The 19,500-nt window shown below is 39.0% G+C and overlaps 2 protein-coding genes across 2 annotated transcripts; one reads left to right on the top strand and one right to left on the bottom strand.

The window, feature by feature from the left end:
- Positions 1–2,811: 2,811 nt before the first annotated feature.
- SPC25 (SPC25 component of NDC80 kinetochore complex) lies at positions 2,812–6,081 on the bottom strand. The gene is made up of 6 exons (XM_042822381.1): positions 5,658–6,081; positions 5,508–5,573; positions 4,597–4,743; positions 4,363–4,467; positions 3,753–3,851; positions 2,812–3,054 (listed from the first exon to the last, which is right to left on the bottom strand). Exons 1-6 carry the CDS (start codon positions 5,809–5,811, stop codon positions 2,921–2,923), a joined length of 705 nt encoding a protein of 234 aa, XP_042678315.1. The 5' UTR covers positions 5,812–6,081; the 3' UTR covers positions 2,812–2,920.
- A 6,288-nt stretch (positions 6,082–12,369) lies between these two features.
- Positions 12,370–16,176, top strand: G6PC2 (glucose-6-phosphatase catalytic subunit 2). Its single transcript, XM_042821958.1, has 5 exons — positions 12,370–12,587; positions 12,927–13,036; positions 13,821–13,932; positions 14,773–14,888; positions 15,500–16,176. Exons 1-5 carry the CDS (start codon positions 12,370–12,372, stop codon positions 16,009–16,011), a joined length of 1,068 nt encoding a protein of 355 aa, XP_042677892.1. The 3' UTR covers positions 16,012–16,176.
- The last annotated feature ends 3,324 nt before the right edge of the window (positions 16,177–19,500 follow it).

Raw genomic sequence — 19,500 nt, 5'->3', positions numbered from 1 at the left:
CATATCAAATAGTGTTGAAACACCAATAGCTGCATTAGAAATCAGCAGCCAGGTAAAGGGGAGAGCCACAGATCCATGCCCCACACTGAAGGAAGGGTGAGCAGAGCACAACTGTTATCCTACTACTGATTATCAGCAGCCAACGAGACAACAAAATAACATAACTGAGGACTGGGGCAAGCTCACATTCACTAGGAAGAGTGTAAAGAAAAGATGAGATATTGCTGTGAAGAGAAATTGCACTGTTTCAGGACAAAAACAGATCTGTGGGAAGCCAGGCTTCATCTGGAACAACTTGCTTGGAACATCTTGAGCTTATAAAGCTCAAGATTCTGAAGTGCTTTTTGTGGATAATTTTTAGATTGATTAGAGATAATAAGAAGAACAAATTCTCACTGTCTGGCAATCAAAGCTGTTTCCCAAAATATTTCAGCCATAAAATCCTGTTTCAGCAGTAAAGCATAATATATAATTGGGTTGCAACTCTTTCTTTCAACAAGGTAAGAGAGTATTACAATAACTTATTTTGTATAGTTTATTCATAAGGATAGAACATATACTGTAATCTGCCTGTGGGACTAAATGGCTTATGTATGCATAGATTTGTTATGTCAAGTTCAGCAGGAATTTAAATCACTCACAAATGAGTGCATAGTGATTTTAGAGAATTATAAGTGAGACTAATTTAGACAATTTCAGGGTATTGAATAAATTCATAAAGTTTACTGAAGCATCAGGGAAGATAGTAAGTAATATAAACAATTGAAACATGATGGAAGCACAGCATAACTTCTGTGTCCTTCTTAGTTATCATGAGTGTAGCTAATACTTATTCATTTTGTCTCAAATTCTGCCCTCAAATTTACAGTGATTCACAGTTAATATATCTTAAATCCAATACTTTTTCCTAGATTTTTTGCATTGTTATGAGATAAATTTGATGATGCTCTGAGCATACTTGCTGATGAGTACTAGCAGTTTTCTCTGTAGTCAGTAGTAGTAGCTGGTCAGTGAATTTCAGCTTGAGCCTCAGTAGCTGAATATAGGTAGATAATTTGAAAGAGAAGACAATATTCAGGGCCGTGCAAATTATTTATTTTAAATTTATAAAAAAAAATAACCCTTTTCTGACTTTGGCAAAAATAGAATTCTCTCCGATCAAGATAGCCGTGATCCTACTAAAAGATAGAACACTCCCAGCTGGAGGGAGATGGACGACTGTGTCATAGTCTCTGAGCTGCATTTTGCTTTTAAGCTCAAGAGCTAGTCCCATAAGCTCTTTAAGACACTTCAGTCTGTGTGCTATTCAGTATTCTGGGGTCCCAATAATCACATTTATTGAGTCAATATATATTATTATTCCTAGTTGGCCCTACTATTATTGGATAAAGATGTCTTGTGCAACTTCATAACAAACATGAAATTCCAAATTGACACATTCCAGTGTGTGAAGATTTTTAAGTGCAATTGCTAAAGGCACAAAACTTTTAAGCATTTATGACAAATATTCAACTAGCATGTAGGCTGTTTGAGATGTCACAAGTGTGACACACACTACTTTGTGTTTCATAATAACAAATATACTGCATATAATTCCTTTCTAGCCTTTACCCACCTTTGGAATGCCTAGCTTTTTTCTAGAGGAAGCAAAATCTACATCTAATTTGCCTTGGAAAATACAAACATTCATTATTCAAATTCCAAAAGGAGTTGCAAAGGTTTAAATTACACACAATAAACATTTTAAACTGTAGTGCTTGCTTTAGGGGTACGCACAGAATATTTACAACCAGGCACATCTCTTCTAGCCGATATTGCACTGGAATTTACATGCCTAGGAATTATTTATCATTTATTTTATGTTCTGTACAGAGCAATCTTGGCAAAGTAATTTTATTAGAAGCCATAAACAAACTACTCATGCCTGGAATGAACATGAAAAGAAGAAATGATGGCAGATGGAAGGAAAACAGCAGTAAGTCTGAGTGCTTGTCTTTGTTAGAACCTTTTTCAGTGATTTTTTTTCACCCTGTGAAGATGACATGCTTCAGAGTGCACCTAAGCAATATGTAAGCTCCTAGTGGGAAAGTTCTATTTGAAAGCATGGCAGTAAGGTGGCTGCACAGTGCCTTTTTGCTTGCGCTCAAGAGCTCTTAAATATTTCTTACCAGTGCAGCTAAGAATTGCTTGGCACAGGCAGATGCAGAATGGTAGGAACATGCCTGAAAATGAATTCAGGCATTCTGAATTAGAGGGATGACACAGTTAGTGAGAAGTCGAAGAGATAGGAATTTGTAACATGGAGGATGAGGGATTCTATATGAGAAAGGTGGTAGGAAGAGTACCAGCAACACATGAGTAATACAGTAGTCACAGTTCCTATGAGAGAAGACAAGTAAGAATTACAGAGCTAGTGGAATGCCTTTAAAAAAAAATACTGGCTGGTCTACTAACCCAACTGAAAGTATAACTTTCTGTTTCAGAAAACGTTGTTTTTTGTTAATAGTAACAGCTAGCACAAATGTTTTTTGTTTGCTTGGGACTTTTGTTATGACTGCCCACCTCACACCCTCTGCTCATTTGGTTTCCACTTTCCTTTTGGGATGACAATCTCAGAAAGCAAACAGAAATAATACATTACTCATCTTTTGTAAACCTCTTAAATGAAAACTTAGCTGTTTGCTTCATATCCGTATTTAGAAGTCTGAAAACACTTAGTTAAGGAAGCAGTTGATTATAATGTTGTTCCAAAAATGATCTAAAATGTTCTGTTATCACAGTGGACTAAAATACTGCTTTAATTATTTTTCTTTATTTAGAAATTAGAGAATTAGAGTAAGACATGGATAAATACATGTTTTCACAGCACAGGAAGGAAAAATAAAAGTGCTTTATAGCTAGAAGCAATTATAAGTTAATTTTAAGTAGACTGTTTAAAAGACAAAGCTGTGAAGGCTTTTCTGATGTTGGCAATAAATGCAGAAAAATTGTTAGTTTCTCTCACTTTCAGCTGGAACTCTGATATACAATCCAGAGGAGGAGTACACGAAGTCACTAAAACAAGAAAGATTAGAAAAATTAGATCACTTTTATTAAAAGTATATGTGCTTTTTCCAGACTTGTGAATTATATAGATTGCAGACTGTGTTCTGTTTTACCTTCCCTTATTATTATTTTTGAGGAATCTATTAAATTATTTTCTTTCAGTGAAGACAAAGCTTCCAATGAACACACAATTTCTATTATTTTTTTTTATTTATTTCCAGACCTCCTGCTTGGTGCTGTGCTCCTGTTTCAATTGTAGCAATTTGCATCCTACCTCAAAGACTGAAATGCATTCCTAAACATTTTTGTTGCTCTGCAGGTGGGCATATTGAAAACTGATGTAGCCCAGCAAGTGATAACCTCTTCACTTCCACACAGTTTGGACTTAAATTAATGAAAAATGAAGTCTATTCCGTCTGTACCCAGAGGCACAGAAAGACTGCTGCATCCACCTGTCCCCGCATCTCCCTCCTGCTTTGCTTGATACAAAGTAAACAGCAACTTCACAAATGAAGGACAGTGCAGGTAAGCAGTTTTCTTTATAAGCCAGGGTAACTTCATTAAGAACATATTAGTGCTGCATTTTTTTCACTCTTAAGTTAGAAGATAAAAGTTACAAGTAAACTGTACTTATAGTTGTTTCTCCCTTTGTTCATATATACACATCAAATTCTGTCCTCAAATTTAAGAACTTAAAATTCACATACCTTCATAATCTCCCTGTTCATTTATGGAAAGGGTAAACACATACGGCTTGTCGGGATCTTTGTGGTCAATATGTCTGAATATAAACTGTAACTGCTCATCTAAAGCAAACAAACAACTCATTAACACCACTAACTTTGGATGGAGAGCCTAAGTGATGAATCAAAACATAGTATTAAGATACAGTTAGAATACTTGCAAATTCAATAAACCAAGTCTCTTTGCAAGACAAATGTATTTTAATATACCACCTTTTGTCTTTTGAGAGGCTTACTTGGAGTTGGCAGTTACTAAACATTGCTTCCTTAGCTTTACTTTATCTTTACAAAGATATTCAAACTGCTCTTACATAACAAAAGCAACTGTGACAGTGACACAGACACAGGCCCAGACTATGCCTGCTAATCAATCAGTGCACATTGTCAGTGATAAGTGGTGTATACAAATGTAATGAAAGAAAGGAAAATGACTCAGTATAACCCACTAGAGAAGCCCAAAGAAGCATATTTCAGGCAATTCTTCAGTTGTGCCAGCTGCAACTTCTCTGCATAATCCAGTGTTAACCAGATTATATCAGAGCATTTGGAAAACAAAGAAACTAACATAACTTACTATGAATTCTGCGTATTTCCAATCCAAGCCGCTCTTCAAACAGCTCTTTAGATTTGCACAGTCGTTCCACTCTCTCCTTAGTGGCTTTGTTTTTAGATGATATTACTAGAATTTTAAAAACCGCCAAAAATATGAAAGTAAAGGTTAGCAAAACACATCAACACTGTGAACAGCAGAAAAGTCAAGTGCTAGCACTGAAAACAATTCCTCCTCTGATTAAGAAACTCTACTTACTTTCCTTTTTCTTCATCAATTCTTCTTTAAGCTTTTGTATACTGTCAGTCAACTCCTTCTTTTGCTCCTCTTCGTGGTTTAGATTAGATTTTATTTCCGTCAAACGTATTTCATTTTCTGATATGTGTTTGTTCTGCTGGAGAATCTCTGACAGGAGACAAGAAAATATGAACATTTACGGCTGATTAAGTAGGTCTCCACTATTTAGTAATTATCTATATAGTTTGTGATTATTTATTTGAATAAAATCTAGTGAAATGCATGCTACCTCAGCCGGATAGAAAAGTCAGCATGACTGAGAATATCAAACATCGTCATAAAGTCAAAGTTGTTCAGAAAAAAAGCAACAGAGAAGCAAGCTCCTCTGATGCTTCAGTGACATAGAGAAGGTTTCTGGTGCCAGAACTGGTTACATCTTCAAAACATGAGGATGATGGATCTTCACAGATAAATTACTCAACAGAAACCCCTAAGGTTTCTGTTTACCCCTAAGGTAAGGAAACACTCACTGATATTACGTTGCAACTATTTTTTTCTGAGATTCTGAAATTCAGTTACAATATTTTGAACTAATACTCCTAGACCATCAACTGCATTTTATTAAGAGGCACAAGTAGCCTCATAATATTTAACTCTACTTTCTGGTTTTAAGTGTAATCCCCTGTTCATCCTTCAGCAATGAAAACACCGTATAGAAAACTTTTAATCAGCCTTTATCTTTTCTGAATGAGCAATTAAGTTCTGCAGCAAATAGCTCCTGACTTGCAGTTCACACCCCGTGTCTGAATGCAACTGGCTTTGATTCTATCTTCACTGTGACTTTGCAAGTTACCTTTTAAAACTTGAAGTATGTCATCCAGCTGTACTCAATTTCAGAAAAGTGAGACAATAAGTAAAACACCATACTGTACCATTTCTGTACTCCTGAATTTTATCAATCATCAGGTCCCCTTCTTTTAGCTTCTTGGCCCATCTCTCTGTAGGGAAGAGACTGCAGTTACCTGATGAACTCTGACAGTAACGCGGAGAACACGAGACGCCATGAACGCAGGCGTTCTTACCTGACAGCACCTGTATGGACTCCTTGCACGAGTCTCTCAGTGCTAAAGTCTGATTGATCTGTTCGGTGCCATAAACGCTTTTTAATTCAGTCCAAAATTCTTTCATTTCCCGCTCAACGACTGTTATTTCATCTTCTGTCTTTACAGCAGACATGATGCTTCAACGCATAAGCAAACACTGTGCCGAGACGCAAGCCAACCGTAGCAACTGTACCCAACGTTAACGGGAGAGCTCCAGGGTCCCGCGTGAGTTGCCAATAACCTTTTCCTTTACGTCGTCTCCGTCACCAACCAGTGACGGCGGTAGCTAGGTTTCCTTTGCCGCCGCAGCGGCGGCTATCGTGGCCAGAAGGCTCCGCGCGGAACAGTACCGGCAGTTCCCGCGGTACTGCTGCCGCCGCGCTCCTGAGGCTCAAGCCGGGCGCCCCCCGCGCGGAGCTGCTGGCAGCGGCCGCACCCGCAGCTTTCAAACCTCGGGCGCCTTCCCGCCTCTCTAACGGCTGCGCGCTCGCCGCGCGCCGCTCCGCAACAAGCGCGCAGTCGATTGGCCCGGCGTCCTTCCTGCTGGCGGCCGCGGGGCGCTCTGGGAGTTTTCGTGAGGCGGGGGCGGTCCCCGTGCTCTCTTCGCCAACCGCTGATGAGAGCCTGTGGAGGCGGGGGCTGCCGAACGGGTGGCTGTGATGTTGCTGCGGGTTCGAGCTGGGGGCTCGCGGTGCCAAACCGTGTGGGGCTCGCCCCTTGCAGTGCTTACACACGCCCACTTGCGGGGCAGTGGCTAGCGAAGTCAGTGTCAGCAGTGGAACAGGACGGCACCTTTATGCGCCGCCGAAGCCAGAACTCGTTCGGTATCCAGTTAGAGAGTTCCGAGAACATGCTTGGGCAGCCCGCTGGTGTTTGCTGGTACCCCAGTCACTTTTTAATTCTCCAAACCCAGGTTATCCCGTAGGTGGGGAGTTACTCGTCTGTTACCTAAAGAGAGACAGACCGAGGACTGCGCAGTCCTTGGTAGCAGAAGCAGAGTCCTTAGTGCTGCCTGTGCTCAGTCACGTTTTGGCACCGCCAGTGCCCACTGACACCACAGCCCACTTTCCAGTGCCAGTGCTCCCTCTGGGCTCTGGCTGAGCACTGCTTGTGACCCTGGTACCAGCCTTTGTTTGTTGTGGGACTTTCTTAGTGATCAGCTTGTAGCCGTGGCTAATGAATTCCTGCTTTTTACTTAATTTAGTGCCGTTTGTATGCTCTCAAAATAATGTAAATATTTATGTTTTGAGGATTGCTATCTGAAGCCGTTACTCTTCCCTCCCTGAAGCACTAAGCGCAATCTCAGCTGAAGGCACTGTTGGTTGTGTTATTCTTGGACAGAGTTACTGCTGGTGGATAAACCCCGTTGTGTTTCTGTCTCAGTCAACTTGGACACCTGTTCTCCAGTTTCCTAGCACCAGCAGCACCAAAAGTAACATTAGACTAGTGTTCCCTATCTTCTTGAGGCTTGTATGCACTAGGGTTGGGCTGGTTATTACGAGTAGCGAGCCATGTATTGATTTGGGCACAGCATATGGCTTTTTAAAGTAGGACCATTGCTGTTCTTCAGGGCCAGGTTGGTTGTGGCCCTTGGCACCCTTATCTAGTGCCTCATGCTGCATTTACTGGTTGGCAACCCTGCCCACAGCAGGGGGCTGGAACTAGGTGATCTTTGAGGTCTCTTCCAACCCAAGCCTTCTGTGATTCTGTTCTTTTCCCAACCCAACCTTAGACCTGAGTGAACTGAGTGAAAACGGTCAGTATAACATTTAAATGTCGCCCCTGATACAACTGCCTTTCTTCTTTGGGCTCCTAACTGTCTGAATATGCTATTTTCCTAAATCTAGTTGTTAAGCAAATACAAATTCAACTAATCTAAACAAACGCTAACCTCTAATGTCTTTTGACAGTCTGATTCCATCAAAAACTAACCCAACCTAACTCTGGACCAGGAATTTGTTCTCAGATGTGTTATTTTCTAAATGTTTGATGTACTCAAGCCATGCAGTAATGCATGGAAGAAAGTTTTGACAGTGATTTACCCTGTTTGCATCTCTGTGAGATTTGCTGTAGGCAATGCAATTGTGATTTCCCCCTTTCTGTACTTTTTAGTTCTTTTTGGGTGTATGTGTGTGAAATGTGGTTAAACTTGTGGTGATGGCAACAGCAGGTGACAGATGCTTGCAACCAAGCTGAGGGACATGCTTCTCCAAACAAAAGTCTGTAGCTTTATTGTATTGCTAGCTGCAAGTCCTTACCTGATATTGTGGTGCTGAAGACAAGGTTAGGTGAGAGTTCCAGCGCAAGGTCAAGAAGCTGCTGCAGCTTGGATGGAAACTGCTCCGGGTACATAAAATTGAGGAGCTGGTGCTTGTAAGCAGACTCAGCATGGCAGGCCTCTAATCTCAGTGGGCTAATGTTGATAGGGTTAGTTTCAGAGGCTAGAGAATAGCAATAAATAAGGCAGAGTGATCTTATTGGAAAGGGAACAAAAAATTATAGTGGAGGTTGTTGCCCTAATGGGTCCAGACTCCATGGCTTCCTTCAGTTTATGAAACCTGAAGGCAAAGTTACACTTTTTACTCGCTCTTAAACTCTTGATTGCTTGTGGTACCAAAAACGTACTTTCTCATACTTGAAATTATAATAACATCCCTTAGCTTTGACTGTTTCAGGAACATGCCAGAACTGTATTCTGTGTTTTGTTTGTATCATTTACATCATTACATGTAGAAGCAAACAGGAATATGTACAGTATTAAAGTCTGGCAGTTATTGTTGGAAATGGAGTTCCAACAATATAATAGTTTATACCAAGGAAAGAAGAATTGCAGTAGCTAGGAAAGATCAGATTAAGATCAGATCAGAACCAGGAGAAAGTAGTTTGTGCTAGCTTTTGCTAACTCTCCACTGGTTAGTCCGGCCCTGTTCACCAGGGCAGCATGGGTCCTTGGTCCAACAAGGAGTGCTTGAGGGCATGAAATGTGAAAGAGCAGTAAGAGCTTCTTGAAAGACTCTTCTGTTCTGTAATCTGAAATTAACATGCATCTTCTTCGTGGCTCCATTTGGAGAATATCCATACCCAAGAAAATAGCTGTCCACTGTTGTATGGAGGGTTTTCTGGTTAATCCTTGTAGCTGGTCCAGTGCCAATGAAAACACTGACGTGGAAATTAATGTTATTGTTCAATTAACTAAACATAATGGAGCAGAAATTTAGGCCCAGTACATAGGCTCCCATTAACAGTGATTTAGAAGATGTTTGCTTTGACGGCTTTTCTTTCCCTTGCAAACATTTGCTTTGCAACGTCTGACATTGGTTATGTAATGTTTGCTCTCATGTGTAGGTGTAAAGTAGCTGTAAACATTTTGTTCATTCTCCTGTGGTTCATCAACGTGATTTTGTTTCTGTGTTATTACCAATAATATAGAACATCTTTGATTATCTCTGTTTTTCCATATCTTGGAAAAATGAAGCAAGTTGCAATCTTTTTATGTGAGCAGAAATGATTTTAAAGGGTTTTTCATGTCAAAAGCTTTGATGTCAGAACATGTTTTGAATTATTTTTTTCCTTTCTATGCAGATCACTAGTTTTCCTTGCATTTCCACTTGCTAAAATACAGCAAATAGTTCTATTTTATGTATTATCTCAAGCGATTCAAAAGACTGGGAGCATTACACAGAACAGGAAAGAAAAGCCTACTGAGGAAGTAGCTCTTTATTGCTGGAGTTCAAAGTTGTTGTTAAATGCAGTATTTCAATAGGTGTTTCTCTGTCTTGTCTCTGCTGGTTGCAGGAACTAAGAAAGCCTTGGATATCTCAGTCCTTTGTGGGTTGCTAGATGCCACGTGCAGGTCAGCAGTGACCCACGCATCAGCTGTCCATGCCTGCTGGACAAGGCAGGATCATGAGAGCTTCCAGGCACCACAAAAACATCACCTGAGCTGTCTATCTCACAGAAATCTGCTTACCTCTTCCCAACCCCTCCTGCTTTTTGTTTCTCAGATGTGGACTTTTTGGGTTGGTTTTTTTTTGGAAACAAAAAATGCTTATAAATTATAATGTCTATAAAATACTTTTATAAACATGATATCTCCTGTATATCCTAGATCTGAATGTAGGAGCTGCTGAAACAGTCAGAAGGAATGTAGGAGAAAACTAAAGTTTATCTATATGTTTGCTGTTAACTGTTAACAGCATAATGGTGTATTCAGTAACTGTAATGGGTTGTCTTTCTATCTAAGCAGAAAGATAATTATCAACATATGAATCAGCAGCAAAATATTTACAGTGAAAATGGATGTCAGGGCTCTAGCATTTGTACCTGAGGAGGGTACCTCACTGAAGTGAGGCTGCTAAGACAAGCTCCTTCAGGCTCTGTGTCAATGGAGCATCTGGAGAGCCAAAGGAGCGCCTGAGCAGATCTGAGCGGAGGAGGTAGGGTTCTGCCTGAGCAGAAGGGTTCTGTCCTGGTGTATTTTTGTATCCAAGTGGCATCCAGAAGTAGTAAAAGCACGCAAAAAGTTAATGGAAAGGTCTTGCATGTCTCGTGTCAGAGAAGCCATTCTTCTGATACATTATGTAATGATGGCATTCCAGAGAAACTGGAAGGTGAACTATTTTATTGCTTGGTCTCTCCTGAGAATGCTAAACTGTATCTTGATTGGAACTTAGTGCAAAACATTGTTCTTAACAGAACAATATTTTTTTAGACTTACCTCATGACAGTTGCTGTTAGATTTATACTTAAAGCTAGTTATTCTATATGAACTAGACTGAAAAACAGGTGAAACCTCAGTTTCTCTGTATTTTTTATGTGCTACACCCACGCCTGTACAAAAGAGTGATTGTTGATGTTGTTGCAAGTCCTACTTACCTTTAAAGGTGAGATGCTTTAAATTTGCAGTGAAAAGGCATTTCCTCTAGTGATAACTTGTAAAAAGTTATTTGAAAAAGATGTTTCTGAACTGATCATTTCTTGGGAAGGATCTGGGAGAGGTCAGAACGTTAGTTCTCACCAGGTTACTTGCATGGCATTCCCTTCTCTGACACCCTGACGAGCTGTAAGCCATAGGGTTAAGAAGAAACAAACCCTCCCATATATTTGCAGTGATCAGGCTAGGAAATACTTGTATTGAAATATCTTGGAATTTTGTTTTTCAGAGAGTTTTCCTTGAAATCAAGTGAATAATTTAGTCAATGTACAGAAAAGTACTTTTCTGTACATTTCATATAATTTTCATTCTCTTTTTTAAACTTATGGGTTTCTATGTGGCTCAGTGCAACTGGTAGCAAAGTGGTATAGGTTTTACATCTGGTAAAATGTTTCTAAAAGCAAACTATTAATGGCTAAGTAAAGGTGAGTCTGTGTCAGGAAGAGAGGTCTTCTAAGTCCATTTAGTGATCATGCCTTGTTTGTTGAATCTACTTAATGATTCCGTGTGACTTCCCTGACATCATCATAAAGCCCTGTTGAGCTTCATTGTCCTCGCAGCAAAACCAGGGGAGCAGTGACTATCTGCCTCACAGCTTGTGTGGGTTAGCCTTAAAGCAGTGAAGATGCTCAATGAATGCACAGAATTACATGCTGCGTACAGTTTGCATATGAGATGATGCTATCATCAGATGCTTGGTATCCATGTTATCGCTGGGGAAGAGCATTTGTCATGCAGTCACCTTATAAATGAGCATGATCTTTACCTATGCTAAATTTAGTAATACTAATGTTGATTGGTCTGATGTGTGCTACTGTATTATTTGTTCCGTGTATTTAAAATCAGACTGTCTGGCAGGATCTCAGTGGTCTCCTTTTGGCTGTTCATCATGGTGGACCCAAGTGCTTCTCTTGGAAGTACACTGGATTGTGAGGCAGTGTGGAGCATTTCTGCTGGGCTGGGGAGCAGGCCGAGGGCTGCAATAGGGCAGGTTCAGCTCCCTGTGGCACAGGTGTGTAGCACTTGTGTCATAAACAAGGTGTGTGAACGGCAATACTGAAGGAGGTGGTATGGAGGCTAAGCATCATCTGCAGCACGGGGGTTAACATGGCCTCCCTCATCAAGGAAATAATTATTTTCACTGCTCTGAGAAAATTGCCTTTTAAAAAATGAATCTGGTGTCCAACAAAATCGTTAATGTATGGATGCTTGTTGCTTTTTACTTTGATTAAAAATGAGCTGTGCAACGTATTAGGTGCAGTATGGTAGCCAAATTCTACTTCAAACTGTGATGTACAGTTTTAATGACAGTTCTGCAAGGGCCAATCGCTGTGTATTCTTTATACAGGCAACACTTAATGAAGTATACACATTACTAATGTCCATCCTGCAGAGAAATGAGCTGTGAAAAAATTCAAGCAAACATGTTCCAACTGTTCATACAAAGGATTGCATAAGTCACACATTGTGTTTCCACAAAACTTTCCCCACAATTTGCTGCTGATCAGCATGTACTTCGGTTACTTTCCTCCAATTAAAATTTGCAAACAGACCAGCTTTCCAGTGCTAACAGAGATTCGGAGCCACGTGTTTCAGGAATGGCTGGGCACGCCACACCGATACAATATAAAGGCAACGTTAATCACCTTCTCTCTCACTTTTTAATAGCTCCCTTCTATGGTTCTCATTCTCCCTCAGTAGAGACTTAAGATTAAAAGAACTTTATTATATTTCAAATACAGTTCAATCAGTTTAATCATGGATCTCCTTCATAGCAATGGAGTGCTTATCATTCAGCATTTACAGAGAGACTACAGGGCTTATCAGGATTTCCTTAATTTTATGTCACATGTTGGAGATCCTCGGAATATATTCTCATTTTATTTTCCTCTTTGGTTTCAGCTCAACCAAGTGGTTGGTACTAAAATGATATGGGTGGCAGTCATTGGTGATTGGTTCAACCTGATATTTAAATGGTAAGAAGTTGTATTTATTCTAAAATTTGCTATCTCTATGGTTTCTATATGGTTAGCATATGTTCCTCAAGTTTGGAAAGTGTTCTGTGGATGGTGTAGGGGTAGACTTTTCCCCATAATTTAAAATACGGTTTCACGATGAAAATTTTTAATGGAAGTCTGAAATGAAATTTTGCTAGGACAAGAACCTATAGCACTGTTATACAACAATTTTGCCAGTATAGTCTTTTGTGTTCGCTGTAATGTTATTGATCATGCTTTGCTGAGGTGTTCTTAGATAAAAATCTTTTTATTGCATTTCTTCTTCATTTTATTTTATTTTATTTTATTTTCTGTTAGGATTTTATTTGGCCATCGTCCCTACTGGTGGGTGCATGAAACAATGATTTATCCCAATCAGTCAAGCCCATGCCTTGAACAGTTTCCTATAACATGTGAAACTGGACCAGGTAAGAAATGTTGGAGATTGCACTGAAACATTTAATATGTATGGTGGCTATGGGGGTAAGTAGAGGATGTGACTTAAGATGATTTTGTATGGTATTAAAAATATGAAGTAGCCTATGGATACTTAATTTCTAGAGTATATGCTGCAACCCTGGGAGGAGTTCCAGTGTTCATAACAGCAAGGTAACAGTTCAAGTTCCAGCATGAATATTTGTTGAATTAGGCCACTGGCTACTCAGATTTACACAGGTGTCTTCAACTAGCTCAGGTATGCCATAACTTGATGTATATGAAAGAAATACAGCAGTTTGGCACGTTCCATGTAAGTGTGTTGCTGCAGAAAAAGATAAATATTACTTGAACTTGTTATCTCATGTTCTTTATATTGCAGTGACTCTTTGGGGAAAAATAATATTGAGTACTGTAAAAATATGACAATTTTGTAAAGACATTAGTATTCCACTAGCAAATAAATGCTCTATTTTTTAACCACAATCCAAGTGATGGAAAAATGCTATGCTTTCTGATCAAGATACTGGCTCATGCTGGTACAGAATGGGTAATCTGTTACCTGCTTGATTACTGGCAAATATTCTAGATTAGAAATAGATCAATCTGCTAAAAAAATTATATTGAGAAAACAAACTTGAAAAGTAATTAATATTCTTTCTGCCTTTGGTTTTTCCTGAATCATCAGATGCCTGAATAACTGCCAGTAGACATTTTCTGTATGCCTGTTACAGTCATCATTTCTAAGCTTAAACTTTTCCTTTTTGTTTTTATTAGGGAGCCCATCTGGACATGCCATGGGATCTTCCTGCGTCTGGTATGTAATGGTAACAGCAGCACTTAGCTACACAGTGAGGTGGAAAGAGAAATCAGCAGTTACCCTTCACAGGTCAGTATCTTTCCATTATGGTAACTCTTACTGATTTCTGTTATCATGTTATGCTTTTAACGGACTTATTCTAACCAAATATTCATAGTAGGTTTTATCCAGTTTGTTTAAAAAAAAAAAAAGAAAAAAAAAAACCACAAACAAAAGCAAAACACTGCAATGTACTTCAACTGAAGACAAAGAATATTAAGAAAAGTTATGCATTTCTATAGGTCAGTATTTAATAACTTACACACATTACATCACGATCTCCCTGAATCAGCCTCCTATTAAAGACTGCATCAGGTCTTTAGTGTCAGAAATGTTAAATTCTGTCAATTCTTTACATGTTGGATTTTTTTCTTCTTTTTAATACTGAGTAAATTTACTGCTTCCATGGTAGTCTTACCCTATTTGAAAGCAAACACACACTGCTAGCTCTTCAGCACGATGGGGAAGCCCTGTAACGTAAACTTTGGTGTCTGTGCTTTCCAAGTTTGGCAAGGCTGTCCCTGTATTAAACTAAATTAATGATATTTTGTGTTTGAATGTGCCTTTATGATGCTAAAAATGTTCAAAGCAATAGTTCTAATTTAACTTGCCTTTCATCACTAAAATATGATAGTGTCAAAAATCTGAAACTACTGAAGTCAATTCTTGCAGCCCTGGATGTGGCTGCAAGTTAACTAACTACTCTTGCTAGTATTTTAGTACTGACTTCCAGTCTTTAATCCTATGATTCTAAACTTCTCTACTTGTAAATCTCTGCTTGGTTAAAATATGAGCCTGACACAAATGCACCTGATGTAAATTATGAGATGAAATATCAGCATTTTTAAGCGTCTTTCTTCTTCCTCCTAGACTGACACGGTCATTACTCTGGACTATTTTTTGGATTATCCAGATCAGTGTGTGCATCTCAAGAGTATTCATAGCAACACATTTCCCTCATCAAGTTATTCTTGGAGTATTTGCTGGTAATGTTGCTAATTTTTCTTTCCTTCACATATGCAAAATCCGAAAATTCTGAAATATGAGAAAAGGCAAGAGATTTTGAGTAATGCTACTCAACGTGCATTTGTCGTGGTACTCTGCAGTCTCTGGAAGATAACAGTCTCATTGTGAAATTTGCAAACTGTGTAAGGCAGTATGTGTCTGCTGTCTTTGTAGTCACAACCTGTGTAAGAGCTGCTGTTGAAATCTGCATTGCTGTGCCAGTCTTTGAAATTTTCTTCTAGAAAAGGAATGTTCAAGTTTACCTCTAGTTTTGCAAAGGTTGTCATGTGGATGATGCAGTCTGGCCTAACGCATGTCTTCTATAGGAAAAAAAAAAACAACACCTGGTGCTTGGCATTTAACATTTCTTTTCCAAACCTAGCAGTTTTGAGAGAAAAGTCTTTCCATCTACCACAGAAGTGGTAAATTGTGTGTATGTGAATACATTTGTATCTATGTGTATTTCTATAAATGCATGTGGATACATATGTATATTCTGTCTTCAAAAGCCAACTCCTACAGGGGCACTGTAAGAAGTACTTCCTCAACATTAGTGTGTTGTTCCCTGTAACACTGACTTTCTTATCCACAGGAATTGTTGTGGCAGAAGCATTTGAGCACACTCCTGCTATTCAGACAGCAAGCTTGAGAATGTACATCAAGACAAACTTGTTTCTTTTCATCTTTGCCCTTGGTTTTTACCTAGTCCTCAAGCTTCTTGATATTGACTTGCTGTGGTCTGTCCCAAAGGCCAAGAAATGGTGTGCCAATCCAGACTGGATAAACATCGACACAACTCCCTTTGCTGGACTGGTGAGAAATTTAGGTGCGTTCTTTGGCTTAGGTATTGGTATTAATTCAGAAATGTTCATCACCAGCTGCAAGGGTAAAAACAGCTGTAAGATAAGTTTCCGCGTATTGTGTATAGCTGTTTCTTTAGCTACACTACAGCTGTATAATTTTGTTAAGATACCTACTCACACTGAGTATTTGTTCTACATTCTCTCTTTTTGTAAGAGTGCAGCTATGCCTCTGACTGTAGTCGCCTTGGTTCCATACTGTGTCCACACGTTAATGAGGACAACTGATAAGAAATGTAATTAGATAAGGTTTCCAAATGGTTGCAAGTGCAAGGATATGAACTGTTCAAGAGCCCTCCACAAAGGCAGTTTTAACTCATGTTAACCAAGGGGGATGCCGCTGCACCTTTGATGTGCTCCTGGTAAGTAGTCTGTATATCCCAAATCAGTGCGTTCAAGAATGGTTTTGGCAGCTCAGAAATATTAAGTAGTTGCTGACTTTATTCCTAGAAGCATTGCAATGAAGGATGCTGCAGTATGGTTTTCTTAAAGTAAAGTATAATTGGCTAGCTTTATTCAGCTACTTGGTCACCTTTTTGTTCTGTCCATTGCCAACTAGATGGTGCTTTGGGCCTCAGTGGTATATAGTGGTACACAATATTTAATTTTTTAACATGTAGATGTGTGCTAAACTGCTAGCTAATGGAGTGACAGTATTACACCACCTGCAACTGTACAACTGTCCCCAAGCACTGCGAAAAAAACCAATGCAGTTATCAGGAAGATTTCTATAGGTCTGTCTTCTTGCGCTTCCCAAGCTAACAGCTTCTGCTTAAGCCAGATGCAAAAAAAAAATAAAAGAAAATTTGTTCCAATTAGACTCTGTAGAATATATTGTTGCATTACTGTGACTTTTGAAATTTTTACTTTTAAAAATGATCATATAAATCATGAATGATAATGATTACACTTTTGATGTTGAAAATACATGCGTTTGATGTAGTAAATATTGTAGTGCTGCATGTCTACATAGAGCAACAAATATAGAAAGCTGTCAATCACTAAACTAGCTCAGCATACTCCCTCAAGAATGTTGTTCATGCTCCTGTATTGCAAGTGTAAATTAGTTTAATTCTGTCATTTCAAGAGTCACACATCAGAATCAGTTACTGCTTCTGAAAATCATGAAAATGGGATTGAAGAGTAAGCTTGGCTTATGCACAGAAGTTACTAATATGCTAAATGTAAATTTATTACGTAGAACTGGCATTCTATAAATGGAAAGCCACATGCTTTCCCTTTTTTCCCTTTTTGTTCACTATTTGTCACCTACTGTTGCATGTATTTACTTTCACTGCCCAACCTCTAAGCAATATCATCCTTACAATACTGAGTATGCATGCAGCGTAAGGCTATAAAATAGGTAATGAGGGCTGTGTGTGTGATCTGATAGCAGTACAGCTTAGAAGATGTTAGCATGGTATTGCTTTGAACTTCCAGTTAGTAGTGGGATGTAAATAATCTTATTTAATTAGGAAAACAAGGCAAATTTTATTTGTCCCTTGGGAGTTCACATGATACAAATTTCAGGGACATTCTTTCTTAAAAGCCTTCTAAGACTACTTTGACATTTAAAAAGTTTTTAACAGTCTGAAGAGTGCTCTGCTTTACATAACTGCCATTGTTGTCTTTAATGATTCTCTGAACTCTTCTCTCACAGCATGTGGCTTGAAACCAACCTTATCTATAATTACGAGTCTTTAAAATTTAAGCAAGTATGACTAAGCTAATGGGACTGGAAACAAACAATGAAGAACTAAAAGACAGCTCTGGCAAAGATTTCTCCTACATTCAGTTTGCTCTTCAGTGCTTGGTTATTCCCTAGTAGAATGTAACATACAAAGCGCTAGAAGGTTGGTCTAGCTGTCCTTCTGTCTGTCTATCCTGGCCAGCAGTAGGAGATGCTCTATACATAGCAATCTGGCTATTGCAGCAATGTTTGCCCCTATTGACAATGTGAGCAGTTTTAAGAGAGGAATTACAAGTAGACACATTTCATGCTATGTGAGGGTCTGCACTTTGTGGTACTGACAAAGATTCTTGGAACCAGTATTAGCATTGACAACCACATGTGTAGAATGACAACTAACAGTTCTGCAGTATTCTTTTATACAGCATGTAGATGCATAAGATGAAAACAAGCTCACTTGTCTTCTTGGAGCTTCCTATTAATTCAGCCTGCAACCACAGTGCTTCAGGGAAAGGGACCAGCTTCCTGTCTGAACCATCTCTCATTTTTTTCTGAAACTACTGAAATATTACTAAAACTAAGCATGATGGGAAAACTGAATAAATGCAGTTAGTTTCATTTTACCTATAACTTCATAAGTTAAACTGTTGATATGGCAGTAGAATAGGCATTTTCTGAGCAGCTGTAGTGTGTTGGGCTACAGAGTTTTGCGCTTCTGCCTTAAAGAATCTCAACAGAGGGCTCCCAAAACTTCAGATTGGCTAGCTCTTTCTAGAGTGGTGGGATAAAAAATGTCAGATCAATCTTGAGATTTTGACGGAATTAGTAAATGAGGAGTTGGCCATTTCATTGATACAGCAAAATAAGTCTATGTGTCCCTTAGGCTTTAGTGAATTTATCACAGTTGAAAATTACACCTCAAGCCTTCTTTAATAAAGCTGTGGCAATTTAACTAGGAGCTTTCAAGTTGTTAAACATTTAAAGTATAACTTCATCAGGCTTTTGTAGCTGTTATAAATTAACTTTCTGTATAACGAGAAAGCGCTTACCTGATTCTCTTGCTCTCAGTAATGGGGTCCCAGGAGAAAGTTAATCTTTTATTCTTGACTTAGAGATCTTCTAAATGGGATAATGCAGTGCCAAAAGTCCTTCTGCAGGAAGATCCTGAAAGATTCTTACTAACCTGTAGCTGAATTATGTGAAGTAGCAGTTGAAAAGGCAAGTGATCCTCACTCCTCCTACAAACTAGCTCTCAAGCTGGCACTGCATCCAGTTCACAATGCTTATTTTCACCAATAAGCAGCTTTTCTCTTCCTCCCTCTCCTCCTTCCTGCCTAAACATTCTTCCCTCTGCTCAGACATGTCACTCTGACTGCACCTTAGTCCCTTCACGCAGGTACTAAAGGAATTTACAATCAACTGGTTTCAATTGCACACAGCTACAAAATGGCAGGAGATGGCAACCAAGAACGGGCAGGAGCAATACAACTTTTGTATACTGTGAGTACCTTCTGTTAGCAAGTATGTCTGTATAATACATAACTCCCAATATGTATTAGTCACCTAAAAATAGTTACCTCACTGAGAAGAGCAGCTTAATTAGCAATTGTACCACCCAGCTGGGCCCAGGCTACCATAGCTTCATTGGCCTTCTCAACAGTTCTGTACTGCAGAGCAGATCTTTGCTACAGACATTAGCTAAATACATTCAAATATTTGCTGTCTGCTGTGGATACTGAAGGGTAAGAGATGCTAAAGCACAAGGCAGTAAGAAATGCCAGTCATTCTGTAGATAGTTTCACTCCTGAGTCCCCACACCTAATTACTGCTTTGAAACATAAAAAGGCTATGATAATTAAAACAGAAGGTTAATAATGAACTTCCTTGTTCATTTGCAGTTAGTGACCAGAACACAAATTTCTTTGGGACAAATAGCACTTTAAAGTCAATTATGTGGTTTCACAAGATTCTGATGAAAGCATTCTGTAAGTGGAATTGCATAAATCTGGAAATTATTTTTTGCTGCATGGAATTAAGACATGG

Source organism: Centrocercus urophasianus, unplaced genomic scaffold (genome assembly GCF_019232065.1).
Source record: "Centrocercus urophasianus isolate 14NV4802_14NV808 unplaced genomic scaffold, USGS_Curo_1.0 seq_20, whole genome shotgun sequence".
Lineage (NCBI taxonomy): Eukaryota > Metazoa > Chordata > Aves > Galliformes > Phasianidae > Centrocercus > Centrocercus urophasianus.
The sequence above is the reverse complement of the archived record's forward strand: the minus strand, read 5'-3'. Positions and strand labels throughout refer to the sequence as shown.

Excerpts from the sequence above, each read along its gene's own strand:
- SPC25 (XM_042822381.1), bottom strand. The coding sequence starts at position 5,811 with ATGTCTGCTGTAAAGACAGAAGATGAAATAACAGTCGTTGAGCGGGAA. Across the intron at positions 5,574-5,657 it reads GTCCATACAGGTGCTGTCAG|AGAGATGGGCCAAGAAGCTA; the intron begins GTAAGAACGCCT and ends TCTTCCCTACAG. Across the intron at positions 3,055-3,752 it reads TGAACAGGGAGATTATGAAG|TGACTTCGTGTACTCCTCCT; the intron begins GTATGTGAATTT and ends TTCTTGTTTTAG.
- G6PC2 (XM_042821958.1), top strand. The coding sequence starts at position 12,370 with ATGGATCTCCTTCATAGCAATGGAGTGCTTATCATTCAGCATTTACAG. Across the intron at positions 12,588-12,926 it reads TTCAACCTGATATTTAAATG|GATTTTATTTGGCCATCGTC; the intron begins GTAAGAAGTTGT and ends ATTTTCTGTTAG. Across the intron at positions 14,889-15,499 it reads TATTCTTGGAGTATTTGCTG|GAATTGTTGTGGCAGAAGCA; the intron begins GTAATGTTGCTA and ends TCTTATCCACAG.